At 45.4% G+C, this 22495-nt stretch overlaps 1 protein-coding gene across 1 annotated transcript in view; it reads left to right on the top strand.

Moving 5' to 3' along the window:
- The first annotated feature begins 20552 nt into the window (after positions 1-20552).
- Positions 20553-22495, top strand: part of CRY1 (cryptochrome circadian regulator 1) — a 78999-nt gene continuing 77056 nt past the window's right edge. Inside the window, exon 1 of the mRNA XM_077468480.1 lies at positions 20553-21409. Coding sequence (XP_077324606.1) covers positions 21252-21409 — 158 coding nt within the window. The 5' untranslated portion in view covers positions 20553-21251. The remainder of the gene's footprint in view (positions 21410-22495) is intronic.

The following is a 22495-nucleotide window of genomic DNA, read 5'->3' as shown; positions in this document are numbered from 1 at the left end:
GATGCAAATTTAGTTTGGGTACAGCATTGCATGACCACACCATTGTCAGTTAAAGTGATGCAGTGCCAAATTGTAAAAAGTGCTCTAGTCAGGAATGGGGCAAAATCCTGAAGTGGTTAAGGCAAATATTTGGCCCCATCTGGAATATGTTTAACCACTTAAGCCCCAGAAGAATTCACCATCTTCCTGACCAGAAATAAAAAAAAAAAAAACCACCACATTTCTTCATAAGTTTAGGTAGATAGATATATATTCTTCTACATATTTTTGGTAAAAAAAAATTAAAAAAACGCAATAAGCGTATATTGATTGGTTTTCACAAAAGTTATAGTGTCTACAAACTATGGGAAAGATTTATGGCATTTTTATTATTATTATTTTTCTAGTAATGGCTGTGATCTGCGATTTGTAGCGGTATTGCAACATTGCGGTGGACAGATCGGACATGTTTGACACATTTTTGGGACCATTGACATTTATATAGCGATCAGTGCTATAAAAATGCACTGATTACTGTGTAAATGTCACTGGCAGGGAAGGGGTTAGCACTAGGGGGTGATCAAGGGGTTAAACGTGTGTTCCCTCAGGGTGTTCTAACTGTATGGGGATGTGACTTACTAGGGGAGGAGACATATCGTTGTTCTTAGTAGGAACAAATGACATGTCTCCTCTGCCCTGACAGCACAGGGATTTTTGTGTTTATCCACTTGCCTACTGGGCACTTAAACCCCCCTCCTGCCCAGACCAATTTTCAGCTTTCGGTGCTCTCACACTTTGAATGACAATTACTCAGTCATGTAACACTGTACCCAAATTAATTTGTTGTCCTTTTTTTCCAAAAATAGAGCTTTCTTTTGGTGGTATTTGATCAACTCTGGGTTTTTTATTTTTTGCGCTATAAATGAAAATAAATAAATAAAAATTTTCTTTGTTTCTGTCATAAAATTATGCAAATTATTAATATATTTCTTCATAAATTTTGGCCACAATTTATACTGCTACATATCTTTGGTACAAATAACCCAAATTAGTGGATATTATTTGGCCTTTGTGAAAGTTAGAGAGTCTACAAGCTGTGGTGCAAATCATACAAAATTGATCACATCTGATGTACTGGTGGCCCATCTCATTTCTTGTGACCCCAACAAGCCAGGAAAGTACAAATACCCCCCAAATGACCCCTTTATTGTAAGTAGACATTCCAAGGTATTTAGTAAGAGGCATGGTGAGGTTTTTGATGTTGTCATTTTTTCCCACAATTCTTTGGAAAATGAATATTATTTTTAATTTTTTTCCACAAAATTGCCAATGTAATAGGTTATTTCTCTCACATGGCATGTGTATACCACAAATGACACCCAAAAATACATTTTGCTACTCCTCCTGAGTATTACGATACCACGTGTGGGACTTTTCCACAGCCTAGCCACTTAGAGAGGCCCAACATGCAGGGAGCGCTATTGTGTTCTAGGAGCATAAATTACACATCTAAATTGTTGACTACCTATTACACTTTTGAAGGCCCTGGAGCACCAGGACAATCACACGTGGCACTGATGACAGATGTCACTAATACGGGGCACTGAAGACACATGGCACTAATATGTGGCACTGATGACAGATGGCACTTATACGTGGTACTGATGACACGTGGCACTGATGACACTGATAACAGATGGCACGTGACACTGACAGGCAATGATGACAGATGGCACTTATACGTGGCACTGGGGACATATGGCTCTGACAACAGGTGGCACTGGGGACAGATGGCAGTTTTACGTTTTTTTTTAACTTACGGCCGCTGCAGCCGTTCATCTCTCCCTCCTCACACGCTGTCTGTGTGAGGAGGGAGAGCGGCGCTGTGAGATGATCTCATGTGTTTACATATGAGATCATCTCTCATTGGACACGCCGATCGCACTGTAAACGGCCACTGTGATTGGTGATTTACAGTGATCTGTGAAACGGCCAACACAGAACTTCCCTGATGCACGCTCTCAGGAGCGCGCATTGCGGAAGTAAACAGGAGGACGTCCAGGGACGCTCTCCCGGCAGGTAGCGTCCACGCTGTAGCCGTCTTTTGGCTATAGCGCAGGAGCGAAGTGGTTATACATACAAATCCCCGTGGTGGCGCTTGTGCACACAATCACGCATGGGCGGTGGCGATTGTGCCCGCTGGTCATACGCATCGGGTACTCCGCCGTGCAGCAGACACGTGTCCTCTGGCGGCTCTTAAAGGGAAACCTGTATACGTATGGGATTTCGCCCAGGAGAACCATTGTGCCGCAGTAAATCTGCATGAGCCAGTCGGGAACCGGTTAATTACAGTCTTGGTCAAATTACCAAGTTCTGTGCATGGGACAAAAATGTGGGTGTGCAGATGTGTTTGAGAACTTTCATAGTTTCATAGTTAGTTATGTTGAATAAAGACACCAGTCCATCCAGTTCAACCTGAGTGTCTACAATTGTCCCTATCCCTGTACATTGCACACTCATGCCGGTCCCTGCCCTCAAGGAGCCCACAATCCAAGGTCCCCATTCAGATACTAGGGCCAATTTTGGACAGAAGCCAATTAACCTACCTGCATGGCTTTGGATTGTAGGTGTGAATATTCATACTTGGTTGTTTTATATTTTTCTAAACCTTTAAAGCTGTTAAGAGCTTCTTGAATGGTTATTAAGTTTTTACATTGAGATTTTGAAACCAAAGCTTGAAGTTAGTCTCACCTTCTGTTTTATTTGCCTTATTGAAATGTAGGTTTATATCCTGTGTTATCACCAAGTATATTTTGATATTATTCTGCACTGATTTTTAGTAAATAAATATATATTTTACACAATATTTGTTCATATAATTTTTGTCTTCAACTTAGCGCGGATAAAAAATATTTAGTTGATTTGTGGAAACACATGGCAATCTCCTTAATTTTAGATGTAATTATTTCCATAAATATAAAATTGTTTTAATAGTTCAATATAAACATCTGACAGTGTGTTTAGGTTGGATAGAGGTGTATTCAGCAGAATTTCCATAACATAATGAATGAATCCAAAATAATTTTCATTCCATTCGTTATGTTTCAGGGATTCTGATGGATGCACCTCTGTTGGAAGGCAACATGGTTTAATATCATATTTCTGGAGTTTTACTTCCTAGTTGATACAGCCAGGTGGCATAAGTTGGAAGTTGACCCAGCAGGGTATTGATTCATGCTCCCTGAGAGGGAAGAAGTGCTTGGCTCCAGACCACCTGGTGTAAAAAAGATTGAAGTGCCCGATTAACTACTTACGGACAGCTGCACGCCAATATACGTCATAACTTGAAAGAGGAACATTGTTGTTGTGCCAGCAGCTAGCTGCCATAAACCCAGTATCCTCTTCTTCAGCTGGCGGTCCGCTTTCCAATAAGAGTGGTCTCTGCAGCGGATTTGCCGCAAGATAATCGGCGGCGGGACAGGGGCCCCCCCGCCACTTACCGGAGCCTTCGGCAGTGGCGGAGGCAATCAGATGTTTCCCCTTGCTGAGTATGGAGACGAGTGAGGGGAAGATGGCCCCCACCGATCTCCATAACATTGCAGGGCGGAAGCGACATCAAAACGTAATTTCCGCCCATAGCTCTTAAAGGGTCATTTAAAAAAAAAAAAAAAAAAAAAAAAAAAATGAAATGACAACTTTTTTTTTTTAATTACATTTTTCTCTGTAATTCACCGACTACCGCAGCTTCTCTCTTTAGACCATTGGGTTGTTATGCCACCTTCAGGAGAGGACTAGGCATTACATATTAACATGTGATAATAAAACTAGAACTTTCAAGTTCCGCCCAAGGGGCGGTCCCTTAGGTAACAACCCCTCAGCATGCTACTGCAGCCTCAGTACGTCAACAAGCAGTATGACAAAGAAAAATATGAGGGGCGGGTGCCGTGTCAGTCGGTGAATTACAGAGAAAAGGATTTTACGGTGAGTACAAAAAATCCTATTTTCTCTTATATTCACAGACTGACACAGCTTCTCTCTTTAGACCATTGGGACGTCCCCAAGCAGTGCCAAAACGAGGGGTGGGAAAACTTGGCATAAAACTTCATCCACCGTGGCATGTGGGAGCTAGTACAAACTTTACCCAGAAAGAAACTACAGTGTGTGGAATAACCACCACAAAAAAAAAAACAGGGTGCTCCTCAACAGAGAAGTCCTACCCTCAAACCGCACCAAAAACTTAAAAGGTACTGCGTTTTTACCAAACAAAAAAAAATTAAAAAAAAAAATACAGGAAAAAAATTGTATATGCAATTGCAATTATACAGCCGCCTGAAAAACTTTGCAGCCAAAACAGGCATCAGTCGATGCACTGACATCTACCTCGTAGAATTTTGTAAAAAAGTGTGAACAGACGACCAAGTCACCGCTTTACACACTTGAGCGACAGAAGCTTGATGCCAGAAGGCCCAAGACATTCCGATTGTCCTTGTAGCGTGGGCCATGACCAGAAAGGGGGGCACCTGCCCCTTCAAGGCGTAGGCCTGTACAACAATCTGTCTAATTCACCTGGAAATGGTGGCCGACGAGACCACCATGCCTTTTTTTTTGGACCAACTACCAAAACAAACAAGGAGTCTGACTTCTGGAAGGGTCCCGTGACAGACAAATACCCCACAGAGCACGAACCACGTCCAGGGAATGGAGGGCCACCTCCTTGGGATCTGTCGGCTTAGGACACAGAGATGGTAACACAAAAAACACCCTTGGCAATAAAGAAGGTTGCGGACGCAACACCACACTATCCTGCGGATAACCAGATAGGGTGACTTGCAAGACAAGGCCGCCAGTTCCGAAACCCTCTAGGCCGAGTGATGGCCACTAGAAAGACCACTTTCTTGGAAAGAGTCAGCAGGGGAATCTCTCCGATATATTCAAATGGCAGTTTCTGAAGCGCCGATAACACCAGATTCAGATCCCACGTGTCGGACCCCTTGAACAAAAGTGAGAGTGAGACACCAGGGGTCACTGAAAAAAGACAGCCAAGCTGATATTTGTCCCTTAACCGGTTCCCGACCAGCGCACGCCGATGTAGGTCGGCAGAATGGCACGGGCAGGCATATTGGCGTACAGGTACGTCCAATCTTTAATGTCTGCCATCATAAGCGCACCGCCGATGGCGCACTCGCATGCTGGTCAGGACCCCTGTGAGTCCGGTCGCGGGTCTCGTTTGCCACAGGCATACCCGCGATCGTCTCACAGGGTGGCTGAATGAGGAAATGCCGTTGTAAACAGCATTTCCCAGTTCTGCCTAGCAACTAGTGACGCTGATCTCTGCTCCATGTGATTGGAGCAGAGATCAGTGCTCACTAAATTAAAGCCCAGTCCCCCACAGTTAGTAACACACCCCTAGGAACACTTAACCCCTACACTGCCACCCACTCGTTAACCCCTTCACTGCCAGTGTCATTTACACAGGAATCACTGCATTTATTTAGCAGTGATTGCTGTATAAAATGACAATGGCCCCAAAAATGTGTCAAAAATGTCCGATGTGTCCGCCGTAACGTCGCAGTCACAAAAAAATCGTCAATCGCCGCCATTACTAGTTAAAAAAATATTAATAAAAATGCCATAAAACTATCCCCTATTTTGTAAACGCTATAACTTTTGCGCAAAGCAATCAATAATCGCTTATTGCGATTTTTTTACCAAAAATATGTAGAATACGTATCTGCCTAAACTGAGGGAAAAAAAAAATTTTTTTTTTATATATTTTTGGGGGATATTTATTATAACAAAAAGTAAAAAATAATGTATTTTTTTCAAAATTGTCGCTCTATTTTTCTTTATAGCGCAAAAAATAAAAACCGCAGGGGTGATCAAATACCACCAAAAGAAAGCTCTATTTGTGGGGAAAAAAAAAAAAAAGGGCGTCAATTTTGTTTGGGAGCCACGTCGCATGACCACGCAATTGTCAGTTAAAGCGACGCAGTGCCGAATCGCAAAAAGTGGTCTGGTCTTTGACCAGCAAAATGGTCCGGGGCTGAAGTGGTTAATGGTGCTCAAAATCAAATTTCTGGTATATACCTTGCTGCAGAAACAGCAGGATCCTGGATACAGAAAAGGAGCACAATGCCATGCTTTCTCTTCACACATGGAGATTTAGGCCTTCCAGGCACGGTGGTATATCTTCCGAGAAGAAGATTTTCGTGCTCTCAACATAGTTGGGATCACCGAGTCCGACAGACCCCGGTTCTTCAACACCTGGCTCTCAATAGCCATGCCGTTAAAGCCAGCGATGGTAAAGCAGGATGGAGAATCGGACCTTGAGACAGAAGGTCCTCTCGCAATGGCAGTCACCAGGGAATGTCTGCCACCAGACGCACCAGGTCTCCGTACCAAGGACGCTGAGGCCAATCTGGGGCAATCAGTATTACTGGGATCCCTTCGGCTTCCACTCTGCGAAGCAGACATGGTAACAGTTTTAGTGGAGGAAAGGCGTAGATCAGCTGGTACTGATCCCACTGAGCCACCAGCGCGTCTGCCCACGGATCCCTTGTCCTGGACACGAATCTCGCCACCTTCCGATTAAGACGGGAGGCCAGAAGATCCACGTCTGGTGTGCCCCACCGCAGGTACAGTAGCCTGAACATCTCCGGATGCAATGCCCATTCTCTGGCGACTTAGATAGTCCGCCTGCCAGCTCTCCACTCCCGGTATGTAAATGGCCGACAGGGCTGGAACATATCGCTCTGCCCACCGAAGGATGTGAGCGACCTCCCGTGTGGCGGCCGAGCTCCTTGTTCCTCCTTGGTGATTGACATATGCCACAGCCGTGGTGTTATCTGACTGGATCCTGATCGGGCGCCCTCGCAATTCCATCAACCATGTGGAGAGGCCTAGCCTGATCGCTCTCAGATCGAGCAGATTGATCACCAACTTGGATTCCTCCGTCGACCAGAGGCCCTGAGTCGACTGAACTCCCATTACTCCACCCCAGCCGGATAGGCTGGCATCCGTCGTGATCACTGTCCATTTCAGGAGGTAGAAATGACTTCCCGGACTGAAGTACCAGGGACCTCAGCCACCAGATCAGGGAATCCCTGACTAACTGGCTCACCTGAATCTGCCGATCCAGGGACAACAGAGATTTGTCCCACTTTGTCAAAATCTCCTCCTGCAAAACTCTCGTGTGAAACTGGGCATACGGTACTTCTCGAAGAAGGCCACTATGAGTCCCTGGATTCGCATGCAGAAGCGTAGCGACGACCACCTGCGGTTCATGAGCAGTTTTACCGCGGCTCTGAGAGTCTGCAGCATGTCTGAAGGGAGAAACACTCACTTCCATGGAGTCCAGCAGTAAGCCTAGGTACTCCAAACGCTAAGTCAGTACAATCACCGACTTCTTTCTAGGTTCAATGGCCACCCAAATTCCTGCAGGGTCTGCATGGTGATCGCCACATGCTCCTCTAACTCTGAGGCAGAATATGCTCTCAGGAGGAGATTGCCTGGGTAACCCACGATTGCAATCCTGCGTTGTCGCAGCAGCGCCAAAACAGGAGCCAATACCTTGGTAAAGACTCAGTGGGCTGATGCCAAATCAAAAAGGGGAGAGCCACAAACTGGTAGTGGGCTTCTCCAACTGAGAATCGCAGAAACCTGATGCCTAAGGCATATGGGTATGTGCAGGTACGCATCCTGGATGTCCAAAGACGCCAGGGAGTCCCCTTGATGGAGTGCAGCGACTACTGAGCGAATTGATTCCATTCTGAACCTCTGTACTTTTACAAAGTAATTGAGGGCTTTAAGTCCAAGATTGGACGTACCCCTTACTTCTTGGGGACTACAAACAGTATGAGTAGAACCCCTGGAAACATTCCAATTCCAGACAGGTACTATCACCCCACGATTTAGCAGGTTCCTTACCACCCCCAAGAGGGCCTCCCGGCAAGCCGAGAGTACGGGTATGCTGGAGGGGGAAGAATCTGTTTTGCGGCCAAGAGAGGAACTCCATCTTGTAGCCGGAGGAAATCAGATCGCAGACACATTGTAAGGACAGCGGAGAGGTCCACCGGGCTGCAAACTCCCAAAGGGGACCCCCCACCCGAGTCGCGGGTGGGGACAAACCTTCATGCGGTAGCACTTTTGCTTGCAGTTCCAGGGACACTTTTGTCCTTCAGAAGTCGTCCTGTCAGGCTGGGGACGTTTGCCCAAATCTCTGGGCAGATGAAAGGCCATTTGTGAGCGGAAAATGAGGGCCCTTGCCTACGACATGGCTCCTTAGCCTTCCTGGCCGGTGGGAGTAGTGTACTCTTACCACCTGTGGCATTTTTAATAATGTCATCCAAAGAGGCTCCAAAGAGTCGGTCACCAAGGAAGGGTAGATCCCTCAGGGCTTTCTTGGATGCCTGGTTAGCCGACCAGCATTTTAACCAAATCAGGCGCCTCAGCACCACTGCTGACACTGAAGCCCTGGATAGCAGAGGGAGGGTATCCAGGGCCGCGTCATAAACGTACTTAAGGCCTGCACTAGTTGGTCTGCCAGTTCCACGCAGACAGGAGAAGCCTGTTCTCCCAATTTGCGGAGCATGGTTGACCCCACAACCGTAAACAAGGAACGAACCACTGCCTTGGCCTTCCTGTCCGTGGGATCCCTAAATGCAGGTGTCCCCAAAAAAGGTCCGTTGCAGTCGACCCCATTCCTTGTAAATGAACTTGTCAAAATAAGTCAGTCAGATACAGGAACACCTTAGGTGAACGGGCTGGCTTACGGGACCCAAAAGGGACCGCTACATCAGAAGAGGGATCTGCTGGCTCCTGAATTTTCAGGGCATCACGCACAGCTGTGATAAGTACTCCAAACGCTTTATCGCGCACGGACCCAGACGGGGACTCATCCTCACTGTCCTGGTCAGCGCCTTGAGGCGATTCAGTTTGCGTTGTGCGCTATACAAATATTTCATTCAGTGTTGTCTGAAATGACAGAGCAGGGATCACCAGCCTCAGCAGGGCCCGAGTCTGCATCAGAGCTCTCCCCGGAGGGCAGGGGGCGCTTTATAGCACCTTGTGCCCACGCACCGCCTCCATCTTGGCGGTCCTCCAGGACCGCCGACAAAGCATCCAGGGGCACTGCGCATTCCGCAGGCGGACCGGTTGCAATTGCCTGGATTTCGGGGGAAGAAACACCAGTTTCTGAAGCCATGCTGACCCTACCCTGTCTGCCACCTGATGGGGACTTAGGACAATGATGGTCCCACCCTCCTTACTGCTGCTGGCTGAGGGGCTCTTTCCCACAGGTTTCACCACCCTGACAGGTTCTGTGCTGTCCAGCAAGTAGTGCCCATGTTCTCCGACAGCTCCCAGGTGCAAAGCTGCTGCTTATGGCGCTGAAACCGCTCAGTAATGTGCTCAGGCTCAAAGAAAATGTCTGCCAAGCGTCCAGCATAAGGAAATAAAAGCGCTGGGAAAATGGCCGCCGGACTACAGGGACACATGCTGTCTCTAGTGAATGCTGAAAAAACTTGCTCAGGCTTCGAGAAAATGGCCGCTGGGCATCCAGTATAAAGGACAAAAACACAGGAAAAATGTCCGCCAAGAAACAGGAGAGCATGCTGTCCCTAGCCCATACCTAAGATGGCCGCTGACACTGAAAAACCATGAGGGACAGTGATAGAAAATAGCGGTGATCAGCGCTGCAGAGATCACAGACACAGCCTCACAGGCAACTCCAGTGAAATAAAAAAACACAGCACTGGACACAGCCAGCCAGTGCTGCCTCCCCAGGTGAGAGCTCCTGTACAGACACACACCCCGCTCAGCAGCCACATGCAGCATCCCCCACAGGAAGGGGGAAGGGAAGATAGGGTCAGGGAGAGAAGAGGAGGTGAGGGACCCCTGAATCGACCTCCCAGGGAATGCCCAGCTGCTCAGCCCCACTGAGGCAGGGAGAGCTGTACTTAGCAGTCCTGAAGAGCTGGGAGACATTCCATCACAGATCCACTCTCCGATCAGTACGGGGTGGCTGTTGGCCTTGGCACACTGTGACGCAGACATCAGTAGCCCGGTCATATGTGTGCCCCGAAGCATAAAAGCTCACGACCACCTCTGGAGCTGAGGTATGTCAAGGCCGGCCTAGCGCATAGCTGCGACCTGCACACGCTTGCTGGCCAGGCTGGGGAGACTACAAGGATAAGGGTATCCAGCCTGTCACCCAGCTGGCTGTTGATAGCAGATCACAGGATCATTCACCTTGCGTAAAAAGCAAAGCTTCTGCAGAAAAATCCACGGACCAATGGGCCCGTCAGGGTTCCTAGGTCCTTCTCCACTAGGCAAAATAAAACTGAGGCTGCAGTAGCATGCTGAGGGGTTGTTACCAAAGGGACCACCCCTTGGGCGCAACTAGAAAGTTCTAGTTTTATTATCACATGTTAACAAGTAATGCCTAGTCCTCTCCTGAAGGTGGCATAACAACCCAATGGTCTAAAGAGAGAAGCTGTGTCAGTTGGTGAATGTAAGAGAAAAAAACATTTTAAACACGCCCCGTCCCAACTAGCTGGCGTGCAGAAGTGAACACACACGTGAATAGCACCCGCATATGAAAACTGTTCAAACCACACATGTGAGGTATGTCTGAGATCGGTAGAGTGAGAGCAATAATTCTAGCCCTCTGTAACTCAAAACATGCAACCTGTAGTGTTTTTTAAACATCGCCTATGGAGATTTTTAAAGGTAAAAGTTTTATTTTGGTGAGTCGTACAGGTTTTATATGAATACTCCAAGCTCGATGCACTATCAATCGTTTTTGTTATTATAGAATAAAAATTTGGAAAAAAGTTTTAAAGATTATATTTCTTTATAGATGTTATGGGTGACGCCTCTTGAGGAAGTGGCATAAGCCGTGAAACCGGTCGAGGAATACGTCCAACCCCACACACCTGTGGGGCCCACTGTAAATCTGTAAACCCTAGTATTTTATATTTAAGATCTCTCTAACAATTATTGTATTGTTGTATATTTTGTATTGTCTAAAATATGTGTTAAATAAATGCTTTCAAAATTTTTTATCCACATTTTTTAATCACCATTAAAAGGGTTTACTTCCTCTTTTTTTCCCTGCAAAGGTAAAGCATAATGGACTACTATGCATCGCATAGTAGCTCATTATGTGTCACTTACCTGACACAGGAGCCAGCGAAGTCGCCGCTGTCCCCTGTAGTCCGCCGCATCCATCTTGCTGGTGGCGTCTCGCCGCTCCGACGAATCACAGCGGCGAAGCCGCGATGACGTCACTCCCGCGCATGCGCACGGGAGTCGCGTCTCGCATCTCCGCCGCTGCCATTCGGCGAAGCCGCGATGACGTCACTCCCGCGCATGGGAGTCGACAAATTAGGCAAATCCATTCTTGGACTTGCCGCATTTAGTGCGCCTGCGCGCTGCTGTCTACGGCGCATGCGCCGTAGACAGCGGTGCCCATTTTCGGGCAAATATCTCCTAAACCATATAGGTTTAGGAGATATTGCTTGGACCTACAGGTAAGCCTTAATCTAGGCTTACCTGTAGGTCAAAGTGGTTTGAAAGGGTTTACTTCCTCTTTAATGCTCAAGGGTATCATTTTGAGTAGACCTTATGTGAGCTCCTTCTAGTTTCTGCTATACAATTACGGGATGAAGGTACCTACCCCGATGTACGTTTATGATCCCTTGAGGCAATACTGTCCAAGGGTAAAAGTTTGTCGCCATTCCACGAGTGGGCGAAATTTTGAAACGTCACATGTTTGGTATCAATTTACTCAGCGTAGCATTATCTTTCACAATATAAAAAAAATTGGGCTAACCTTACTGTTGCCTTATTTTTTAATTCAAAGAAGTGCACTTGTTAGACCACTGCGCAAGTACGGTGTGACAGAAATTATTGCAACGACTGCCATTTTATTCCCTAGGGTGTTAGGGGGGGGGGGGAAAAATGTATAATATTTGGGGTTTTTTTAAACAAAAATCTCAAAAAGAGGCTCGGTCCTTAAGTGGTTAACACATCTGCAAACAAAGCTTCAAAGAAAGCCACTGCTGCCAAGATCAAAGACCAGATGTCCAGAGGATTGACCCAGGTCAGCTAATGGTAATACATGGACAAACATTGCCCCTAGTGGACACTACAGTATACTTCCTGGAGGAAGGACAGATATTAGAAGGACTGCATCTTATTGATTTGTCAGAATTCTGAGAGGGGCTGGCAATGGGGTTGTGTGGGCAGTGTCTGAATGGAGTTTAAAAGTGCTGACCGGCAGGGAAAACTTCCTCTTGCCTCATGGCTCTCATGCCAGTGAGCCCAGTTGACAAGACAACATCTTGAGGATGACCTTACATAATGTATCATTGATGTTCTTTTGTTTTATATGCTCTATAAAAAATTTCTTTAGTGTTTTTATGTTAGGGTTCCTATTTTCTTGGGAAATAAGACGTTTTATCAAGCAGTGTTTATTTTTAATAGCTAGCCTTATTATTGTACTATCACCTTTAACTATATTAGAGCTTTGCCAGATTAGTTAACTATAGGAATAGACAAGTTAATACATATATGGAATAAATAGAGGGAATCCATAACCACCCAAATATTTATTTAATTTGCCACCCAGAAGGAGGAGTGTGGAAAGAAATTCTGTGCAGAACCCAAACCCTAATGTATTTTTGTTTTCGGTTCCTATAAGCTGAGAAATCCTCTACGATACTCAGAATTGAAAGCCTTCCTCTATTGTTAAGATTTGCGCTGGTCCATGAATTCTGAATAGGGATGGGCAAATGGTTCGGCCCGAACTTTAACTGTTCGGATGTTCGACAAACAGGCGAACAAATGGGTAACAGTGCATTGCAAGCCCTGATTGACTGAAGCAGTAAAAGCTTCAGCCAATCAGGGCACAGAGCACTGTCAGAGTCATGATTGCACACTGTTATCATGACTTTATCCAATCATGGCTCATTCCCGCCCCACAGTACAAAAGTATTCTTTCAATGGCAGCCATTTTCAGTGTGATTTCAGCATGGAGTGAGCTAGACCAGGGCTCTGTTCAGTGCTGTTAGTGTGCTATACTGTGCTATTTTGCTTTAATTATCAATGTAAAATATTAGTTTACTTTCAGTCTAGGGATAGTGTGAGGAGTCAAGAGGACCATCATTCAGCTTTGCATAGTGTGCAGCTAAAGTAGGGACAGCTCAGATAGTTTCACTGTAGTGTAGTGAGGCCGTGTCATTCATACATTAGTGTAGAGTAGGGACAGCTCAGATAGTTTCAGTGTAGTGTAGTCAGCTTTTGTCAGTAATATTTACATTAGTGTATAGCTAGAGTAGGGACAGTTTAGATAGCGTCAGTGTAGTGACGGTTGAATATTCAATTGCGTTACTGCCAGTTTAATGCCATATAGTTCTGTGTGCGTTACTGCCAGTTTAACGCCATATAGTTTTGTGCATTACTGCCAGTTTAACACCATTTACTTTTGTGTGCATTATTGTCAGTTTAACACCATATAGTTCTGTGCATCACTGTACATTTGGTGCATTATATTGCAGTATATTATAGTGTATCTGTGTAGTGCGAGTACTCAAATTAATCAAGTGAATCCACTATATAAATGATAGTGTTTTATTCCTGCGCTACCACTGGCGATCTATCAAATGTCAGGGGCTGCTGCTACTACCGGAATGGATCACGCCATATCCACTTAATATGAAACTAAAGATATGTTGGTATTGCGCTGTCCCTATATTAAATAACCCTCCGAGGGTGATAAGTATAATGCCTAGTTACATAAATCAATAGTGTAATATAAAAATATATATCTATAAAATGTCTACTGAATAGTATCAAAAAGTGCAAAGTGCTACATTAAATAAAATAAACACACCACAGAGGTGATAGAATCCAAATAAATGAAAATCAAGTGAACAAAAGGTAAGTAACTAAAAACAGTCTCTTAAAAGATTACTATTTTGATAAAGTGCAGAAAAAATGCAAAACAAAAAAAAAAATAAAAAAAAAAATAAACGCACTACAGAGTCAATTGAAAACCTCCACGGAAACACAACTGCTTCAATTGAGTGCAAAGCCAAAAAACAGTGAATTGATCATAAAGTGCCAAGTGCGTCTTATAAATGTGCAAATAAGTAAACACTCTCCAGAGGTGATATAAGTGAACCACCCTAATAATAAACAAATGATATACAAGAAAATAAGAAAGGGTATACCTAGACCAAAAAGAGGGTACCCTCTCCTGATCACATGGGAATAAACAAAAAAATATATATAGTAGTAAACGCACTACAGAGCCGGCTGTAACATACGTTATATCAGAATGAATCCGGCCTCTATAGATTAAATATACATATTGAAATCCATCAAAAATAAAAAGATATAAATATTCAAGTCCATAAATAAACAACAGTCTCCTTTAAGTGCAAGTGCTTTGTGCAAACTTGTGCAAATTCAACTGAGGTGTGGATCTCCCGGTGCTTAATCCCGCTGTGATCACACTTTAGTGGGCAGTGGCCCCTTACCTATAGCAAGGAGGGATTCGCATAGAGGTATATAGATTTTTTTATATGTCTTCTCTCCTGGTAAATTTGGTCACCTTCTCCTTTGAATTTTATTCTTATTGCTCCAGAGGACCCAATAGATTAATAGAGAGGGAATACCATAGTGTAGTATTTCACAAATAGCATTTATTAACATTTTTTTTTTTATTTCATACACAGGGTACTCACACATTAATAGATAGAAAAAAGCCTTTCTAGTAATCAGCAGCAAGTGCATCCACAGTCAGCTTCCTTCCCCTCCCTACGCGTGACATCACATCACTTGACTTCATCAGGGGAGGTCACGTGATGTGTCCACTATATACCCCAGAAAAAATAACTTTCTTTGCTGTAATAAATTAATTTTTCTGTTCAAAATCCACCCCAGGTTCTGAAGGTGGTTTTGTGTTATGTTTAAAGACCTTTCCAATGTCTCTGATGTTTTTGCTAATAAGAGTAGGTCGTTTAGATATGGTATTATCAGAATCCCTTCTGTCCTTAAGGTCTGTAGCGCTTCTGGTAACACCTTTGTGAATATTCTTGGAGCTGATGCTAGCCCGAAAGGTAAAGCGTTCAATTGGAAGTAGATTGTCTGTTTTGGGCCTCGTACTGCAAACCTTAGAAAAACATTAGAGCATTCCCTGATGAACCACGTATAGTGCCTGTCCTTTTATACTAACATGGATTTGTGTTTCCTGTGCTAGGTGGGAGGGGCCACTCTAAGGCCATCCTGGAAGATGACTTGGGAAAATGTTTTGGTATAGTGTGTTCTTTTCACACGGTGGGTTCCCATACCCATAGTGTTACTAAGAGCACCTCTGGCCTGAGGCTCACGGTGAGAACCTGCTCTCTGTGGGAGGGAGATATGCATATATGTGCCCCCACAGAAAAAGCCCAGTAAAGCGTGGCCGCATATATGTTACTTCGGCGGGAAGGGGTTCATTTCTGTGGCTCTTCTCTCGCTTCCCATTTTGGCCACAGGACACAAAATAAAGAAAAAAAACTTTCCAGTGGGACGTGAATGGGCCGCTGTGTTCCACCAATAACTATGGAAAAAGAAGTCTTCAAAGCCTTTTTTCTTTTTAAATGCGCCACATGGAACCTTTCACACAGGTGCCAATACATGAGGGTTCCATTTAGAATTAATGGTGTCCCCACGCATCTACTAAAGAGTGGTGCGTTTCTGTGGGAGTTGGGAACACAGAATCATGCAGTATAATCATGTGTTACCGACCATACATACAGTGGATATAAAAAGTCTACACACCCCTGTTAAAATAACAGGTTTCTGTGATGTAGAAAAAGAAAGGGAGACAAAGAAATAATTTCAGAACTTTTTCCACCTTTTAACGTGACTTATAAACTATGCAACTCAGTTGAACAACAAACTGAAAGCTTTTAGGTAGAGGGAAAAAAATGGCTGTATAAGTGTGCACACCCTTAACTTAATACTTTTGATTTTTTTTTTTTTTACAGCACTCAGGTTTTTTTTGGGTATGAGTCTTTAACATCTTGACTTGGCAATATTTGCCCACTCTTCTTTGCAGAAACACTCCATATCTGTCAGATTGCAAGGGAGAAATCCTGTGCACAGCCCTCTTCAGATCACCCTGCAGATTTTCAATCGGATTCAGGGTTGGAATATAGCTGGGCCATTGCAAAACTTAAATTTTCTTCTGGTGAATACCTTTGTTGATTTGGATGTATGCTTTGGTTTCTTGTCATGGTGGAAGATGAGGTTTCTCTTCATGTTCAGCTTTACAGCAGAAGCCTGAAGGTTTTGTGCCAATATTGACTGGTATTTAGAACTGTTCATAATTCCCTCTGCCTTGACTAAGGCCCCTGTTCCAGCTAAAGAAAAACAGCCCCAAAGAATGATGCTGCCACCACCAGGCTTCACTGTGTGTATGGTGTTCTTTAGGTGATGTGCAGTGTTTTTGCATCAAACATATCTTTTGGAATTATGGACAAAAAAAAAAAAAATCAACCTTGGTTTTATCAGACCATACCACATGCTTTTGAGAGACTTCAGATGTGTTTTTTCAAAGTTTATCCGGGCTTGGGCATTTTTCCTTGTAAGAAAGGGCTTCTCTGTTGCCACTCTACCCCATAGCCCAGACATATGAAGAATATAGGAGATTGTTGTCACATGTACCACACAACCAGTACTTACCAGAAATTCCTGCAGCTCCTTTAATGTTGCTGCAGACCTCTTGGCAGCCTCCCTGACCAGTTTTCTTCTTGTCTTTTTTTTATCAATTTTGGAGGAATGTCCAGTTCTTGGTAATGTAACTGTTGAGCCATATTTTCTCCACTTGATGACTTTCTTCCATAGTATATCTAATTTCTTGGAAATTCTTTTGTACCCTTCTCCTGATTGATACCTTTTAACAAGAAGATCCCTGTGATGCTTTGGAAGATCTCTGCAAACCACGTCTGTTGCTGTAGGCCTAAGAAAATGTCAGGAAAGACCTACTAGAACAGCTGAACTTTATTTAGGGTTAATCAGAGGCACCTTAAATGATGGCGGGTGCGTACAGACTCCTTAACACAAGTTTGAATGTGATTGCTTACTTCTGAACACTGCTACAGCTAGTTATAAGAGGGTGTGCACATTTTTGCAACCACATTATTTTTACCACCCCCCCAAAAAAGATTTCAGTTTGTTTTTCAATTGAGCTGTATAGTTTATAGGTCACTATTACTTGCCGACCAGCCGCCGTTTTACGGTGGCAGGCTGGCTCGCCTGCAAGAATCGCAGTAGCTGTATGGTGGCCGCTTTAAAGGTGAATAGGGGGCACGCGTGCCCACTACGTGACGTTGGGGGTCAATGTGTGTGGCCGGCGGCAGCTATGTCCGCTGGAGACCCGCAAAGACTCCTAAGAGACGGAACTGGGATCTGTCAATGTAAACAGACAGACATTCTTGTTCTGTAGGGGAACTAGAGAGAGATCTGCTGTTCCTAGTAATCAGGAACAGCGATCTCTAGCTATTCTCTATTGGTACACTGCCCCCACATCTGCAATCCCAGTGTGAAAGCCCGAGTGCTTTCACACTGGGGTGTTGCGCTGGCAGGACGTCAAAATAAGTTCTGTAAGTAGCCTCTTTGAGATGCTTTAGGAGCGATGTATACATCGCTCCTAAAGCGCCCCTGCCCATTGAAATTAATGGGCAATGGCGCCGAAGCACCTTGGCAGCGGCGCTTTTAACTCTTTATTCAACCGCTAGCAGGATTTAAAATCGCTTCGCTAGCGCCCAAACAAAACGCTGCAAAAACGAGTTTTGGCGCCGCTTTACCGCCAATGCCCCCACGCTGGCTGTGTGAAAGGGCTCTTAACCCCTTGATTGCTCCTTAGTGTTAACCCCTTCCCTGCCAGTGATATTTACACAGTAATCAGTGGCTATTTTTTTTTTTAGCACCGATCGCTGTGTAAATGTCACTAGTCCCAAAATATTGTGAAAAGTGTCCAATCCGTCTGCCACAATATTGCAGTCCCAAAAAAAAAAAAAAAAAAATCAAATAGCTGATCACTGCCATAACTGGTAAACAAAAAATAATAAAAATGCCATATCCCCCATTTTGTAGACGCTATAACTTTTGCGCAATCAATATACGCTTATTGCAATATTTCTTACCAAAATATGTAGAGAACATATTGCCCCAAACTGATGAAGAAATTCGTTTATTTTTTTTTTTACATTTTTGGGGGGATATTTCCTATAGCAAAAAGATAAATATTGTTTTTTTTCAAAATTTGTCAGCTTTTTTTGTTTATAGAACAAAAAATAAAAACCGCAGAGGTGATACCACCAAAATGCCAATACCAAATACCACCAAAAGAAAGCTCTATTTGTGGGAAAAGGACAACATCAATTTTGTTTGGGTACAACGTCACACAACCACGCAATTGTCAGTTAAAGTATTGCAAAAAAATGGCCTGGTCATTAGGGGGCAAATCTTCCGGTCTTTAAGTGGTTAGAGGTGGAAAAGGTTCTGAAACGATTTGTCTTTGTCCAATTTTTTTTACAACACAGAAACCTGACATTTTAACAGGGGTGTGTAGATTTTTTTTTTTTTATAGACACTGTATGTAAACATTGGCTAAGAATGAATGGGAGTACAGCCAGGGCCAATGCTACCACTAGGCAGCCACCTAGGGCGCAACTGAGGCTGCTGTGCATACACAGCTCTCTGGTGTGGAGATGACACACCTTGTTTGTAGAGCCGGGTGTCAGTATAACAGAACAGACAAGCACAGGGGGGAGTGCAGAGACGGCAGGGCTCAGTCACTAGGGAAAGCAGAATATTTTTGGTGGAGCTGCTCTGCAAAACAGAGTGATCTGCGCTCCCCTCCAATGAACAATGCACAGACAAGCCTGGGAGTGTCCTCCGCCCAGCTCCCAACATGCCTCCTGGGCACTGACACACAAAGTCCTAGCTGGGGGGGGGGCACGGATCCTGTGTAAAGGGAGACACCAGTGGAGGAAAATACAGGGTCTGGTGCTTGTAGTAAATGCCACCCAATCACACACCGACCCCCCCAAACCTTTACATTGCAGCACCTCCACCCCACTGACTGCTCTGTACACGCTCAGCCCATCCATTACATGGTACAGTAAACTGTCCCTTCGGCTTTCTGCAACTTCCAGGACAGGATGATATATCAGCATTCAGTTCAGCTCTTCCTCCGATAGCCCCGAGCTCCCTGGAATGTTCCACTCCTGGTCACATTGCACAGGTTACAGCATGGGAGGTTGGAAGTGTGTTGGCTCTCATTATGTTTCTTTCGTCTGCAGGTAACCACTCATTGAAAACATTGCCTACAATCAGGCTGCTGCCCAACTACTAGTGCCTATGGATTCTCCTAGCTACTGCTGATACTAGTGCAGCCTTTAGTAGAACTGGGCTGCATTTTCCTCCACTTGCAGCATATGAAAACTGGCTTCTCCTCTCCCTTCCATCAGCAGCTGCATGAAGAAAATACGGCCAATCAGTTCTAGTAAATGCTGCCGCCCCCCCCTGTGCCCATTGAGAGGAGTTCCCACCATCCCTGTGCCAAGTTCCTGTGTCTGTACACCCGCTGTGCCCATTAAGAGGGGTTCCCACCATCCCTGTGCTGAGTCCCCAGGTCTGTACACCCACTGTGCCCATTATGAGGGGTTACCACCATCCCTATGCTGAGCTCCAGGGTCTGTACACCCACTGTGCCCATTATGAGGGGTTCCCACTATCCCTGTGCTGAGTTCTGTACAACCACTCTGCTCATTATGAGGGGTTCCCACCATGCCTGTGCCAAGGTCTGTACACCCGCTGTGCCCATTATGAGGGGTTCCCACCATCCCTGTGCTGAGTTCCAATGTCTGTACACCTACTTTGCCCATCATGAGGGGTTCCCACTGATAGGTGGCACTGATATCTATGTACATATCTGCTGTACATGGTTGGCACTACGTATAGACAAGGTAGGCACCAACCTAGAGCACACATCAATCAGGGGCACCATATCGATGTCCCCCCATCACATCCAGGCTCATTGACTCCACCCCCCATAATGGTAGCAATCTATAAAATGGGGTATACATAAGCAGGGCAAAATGAGGTTTCACCTAGGGTATCAGAAATCCTCGCACCAGCCCTGAGTACAACACATAGGGCTGTATCCTCCAGACTACCCCCTACAAGATCTCTCTTCCAATTGGCTCCCTTTGGTAGATGTCCAGTCACCCCCTCCAGGTTATGTTATTCAGAGCAGATCTGGGGCAGGTGTGTCCAGTATTAGGGTTACATAACCAGCAGCCTGCCAGCTACTTATAGCAACAAGCTGGGGGAGAAGAGGATTTGGATTACCGCGGTCCGTCTGGCACAAAGATTATTCCTCTGCACCCTCCATACGCCGCCGTCAAGCTCCCCCCCCACCTTCCTTTCCTTATATATTCAACCGCCCTCTCCCGCCGGCAAGTCTTCCCGCTGTGCGCGCGCTCGGCGCCAGCCGCCCTCATCCACGTGCTCATCCGGGAACCTGCCTAGCACGGCCCAATCCCAGGGCCCGCCCAGCTCCGCCCCCCTCGGCCGCCCCTACGTCACCGGCCAGAACAGACTGAGTGAAATTAAACAGCAGAGTGATTTTTGCATTCACCGAACCGTGAAAGAGTAGTTAGGACGCAGACGGAGTACTAAAAAGTGAGCGACGGGCGTCACCGAGGTCTCGCCCGCTGGGTCGCCCCCGCAAAGGGGAGGGGGAGAACTGGAGAACACACTAGAGAAACGTGAGGGCTGCAGTCCCACGTGATGCCTGCACAGCCAATCGTGGGATGAGGGTGGGGCTTAGGTGACGTGTGACACGGTGTGCTGGTGCAAGAGGTACGCACTTGGCTGAGGCAGCTGGTGACGGTGGTGATTTCAGTGGTGGACCCTCTGAGCCCTGGAGCGCCTCTGTCTCTGTGAACACCATGCTAGGGAGACCACAGCTTTTCTCTAAACACCGCATTGAGCCTCCATCGTGCTGCCCCTCTCCACAGGACCGCAGAGGATAAAGCTCCATCACCAGCTATTGCTGTAAACCACCCAAGTTCCTCAGGCTGTACACTATGAGCTTGTTCTGGACTTGACTTTATCATCTGATATATCAAGGGGGGTTCTTTTATTCTAGTGCTCCCTTCTTGCTGCCATTGCTTTGGGCAACATTTAAAAAAAGAAAAGCAAAAAAAAAAATGGGGGTGAATACTGTCCACTGGTTCAGGAAGGGGCTGCGACTCCATGACAACCCAGCCTTGAGGGAGTGTATCCAAGGATCCGACACCGTCCGATGTGTCTATATTTTGGATCCCTGGTTTGCTGGATCGTCCAATGTGGGGATCAACAGGTGGAGGTAAGCGGAACATCCTCCTTCCCTTCCCCATGAACTTTTAGGAGGACCCATACAGCTAGAACCACGGGCATTTCCATCGTTGACCTGGTTTTCAAAAAAGGGTAGCCCTTGGGGTTGTCCTCGCCACCTTGGCTGTACTGAGCCACCAATGTGGGAAATGTAAGTCCAATGGGAGGTCAGACTTCTGAAACTTTGGTTGTGTGCCTGTTCCAGGACAAGAGTTTCTTTGGTCTAGCCAAGATGATGGTGACAACTGTTGTGGCCCCTATATTTGTGTCTTCATGGGTTCTCTTTAGGACAGGGGTAGTCAATGACGGTTCGATGCAGACAAGGTTATCTGATAAAATACGGGGGAAAGACTTGAGGCGCATACTGCAATAACTCATTGCAACCAGGCTCCAGTAAATAAAGAGCTGGCTTACTGGACACTGACTGTCCTTACTGATTTTTAACTTATTCGTCCCATTTTTTATTTTTTAAGTGCAAGGTTTCTTAACCACCGGTCACAGACCTTTGGTGGTCCCCAGACTCCCAACTGAGCACAGGTTGAAAGTTATGAAGACTAACGAATTAGTGCATGCTGCAATAACTTGTAGCAACTAGAGTCCAGTGAAGATAGAGGGGGTAATTATGACTTGCTGGACATTGGCCATGCTCACAGATTTCTAATTAATGTTTGGGCCAGTTTTCCAGGACTGTGTTGCTCGACCACAAGTCAGCCTCCGGTGGTCCTTGCACTTATGGCAGGGCACCGTTTTAATCTGGCAGAGAGCTGGGAATTAAGGCTTCATGTATATGGGATGTTTTTACAGCCTCTCCTGAACAAATTATCTTGAGAGATGGTAACCCACGTTTAAAACGTCAGATTTCCAGCGTTTACATGGCACATTTAGCTGCTCTTTGCTTTTTGAAGCGTTAAAAAAAAGCCAAAAATTAAAGACGCCTGTAAACTAAACACGCGTTACCGTGTTTTAGAAGCGCTTGACGCTTGAAATGCCTCTAAACTCCGCTCCTGAACCCATTTTTTTTGCGTTCCAAAAAAAGCCTCTAAACTCAACTGCCTAGAAACGACTGTAAACGACCCAG

Source organism: Lithobates pipiens, unplaced genomic scaffold, assembly GCF_037356315.1.
Source record: "Lithobates pipiens isolate NorthernLeopardFrog02 unplaced genomic scaffold, aLitPip1_a1.2 Scaffold_8, whole genome shotgun sequence".
In the NCBI taxonomy this organism is placed as follows: domain Eukaryota; kingdom Metazoa; phylum Chordata; class Amphibia; order Anura; family Ranidae; genus Lithobates; species Lithobates pipiens.
Note: the sequence above shows the minus strand (reverse complement) of the source record. Positions and strands in the feature narration are given on the sequence as shown.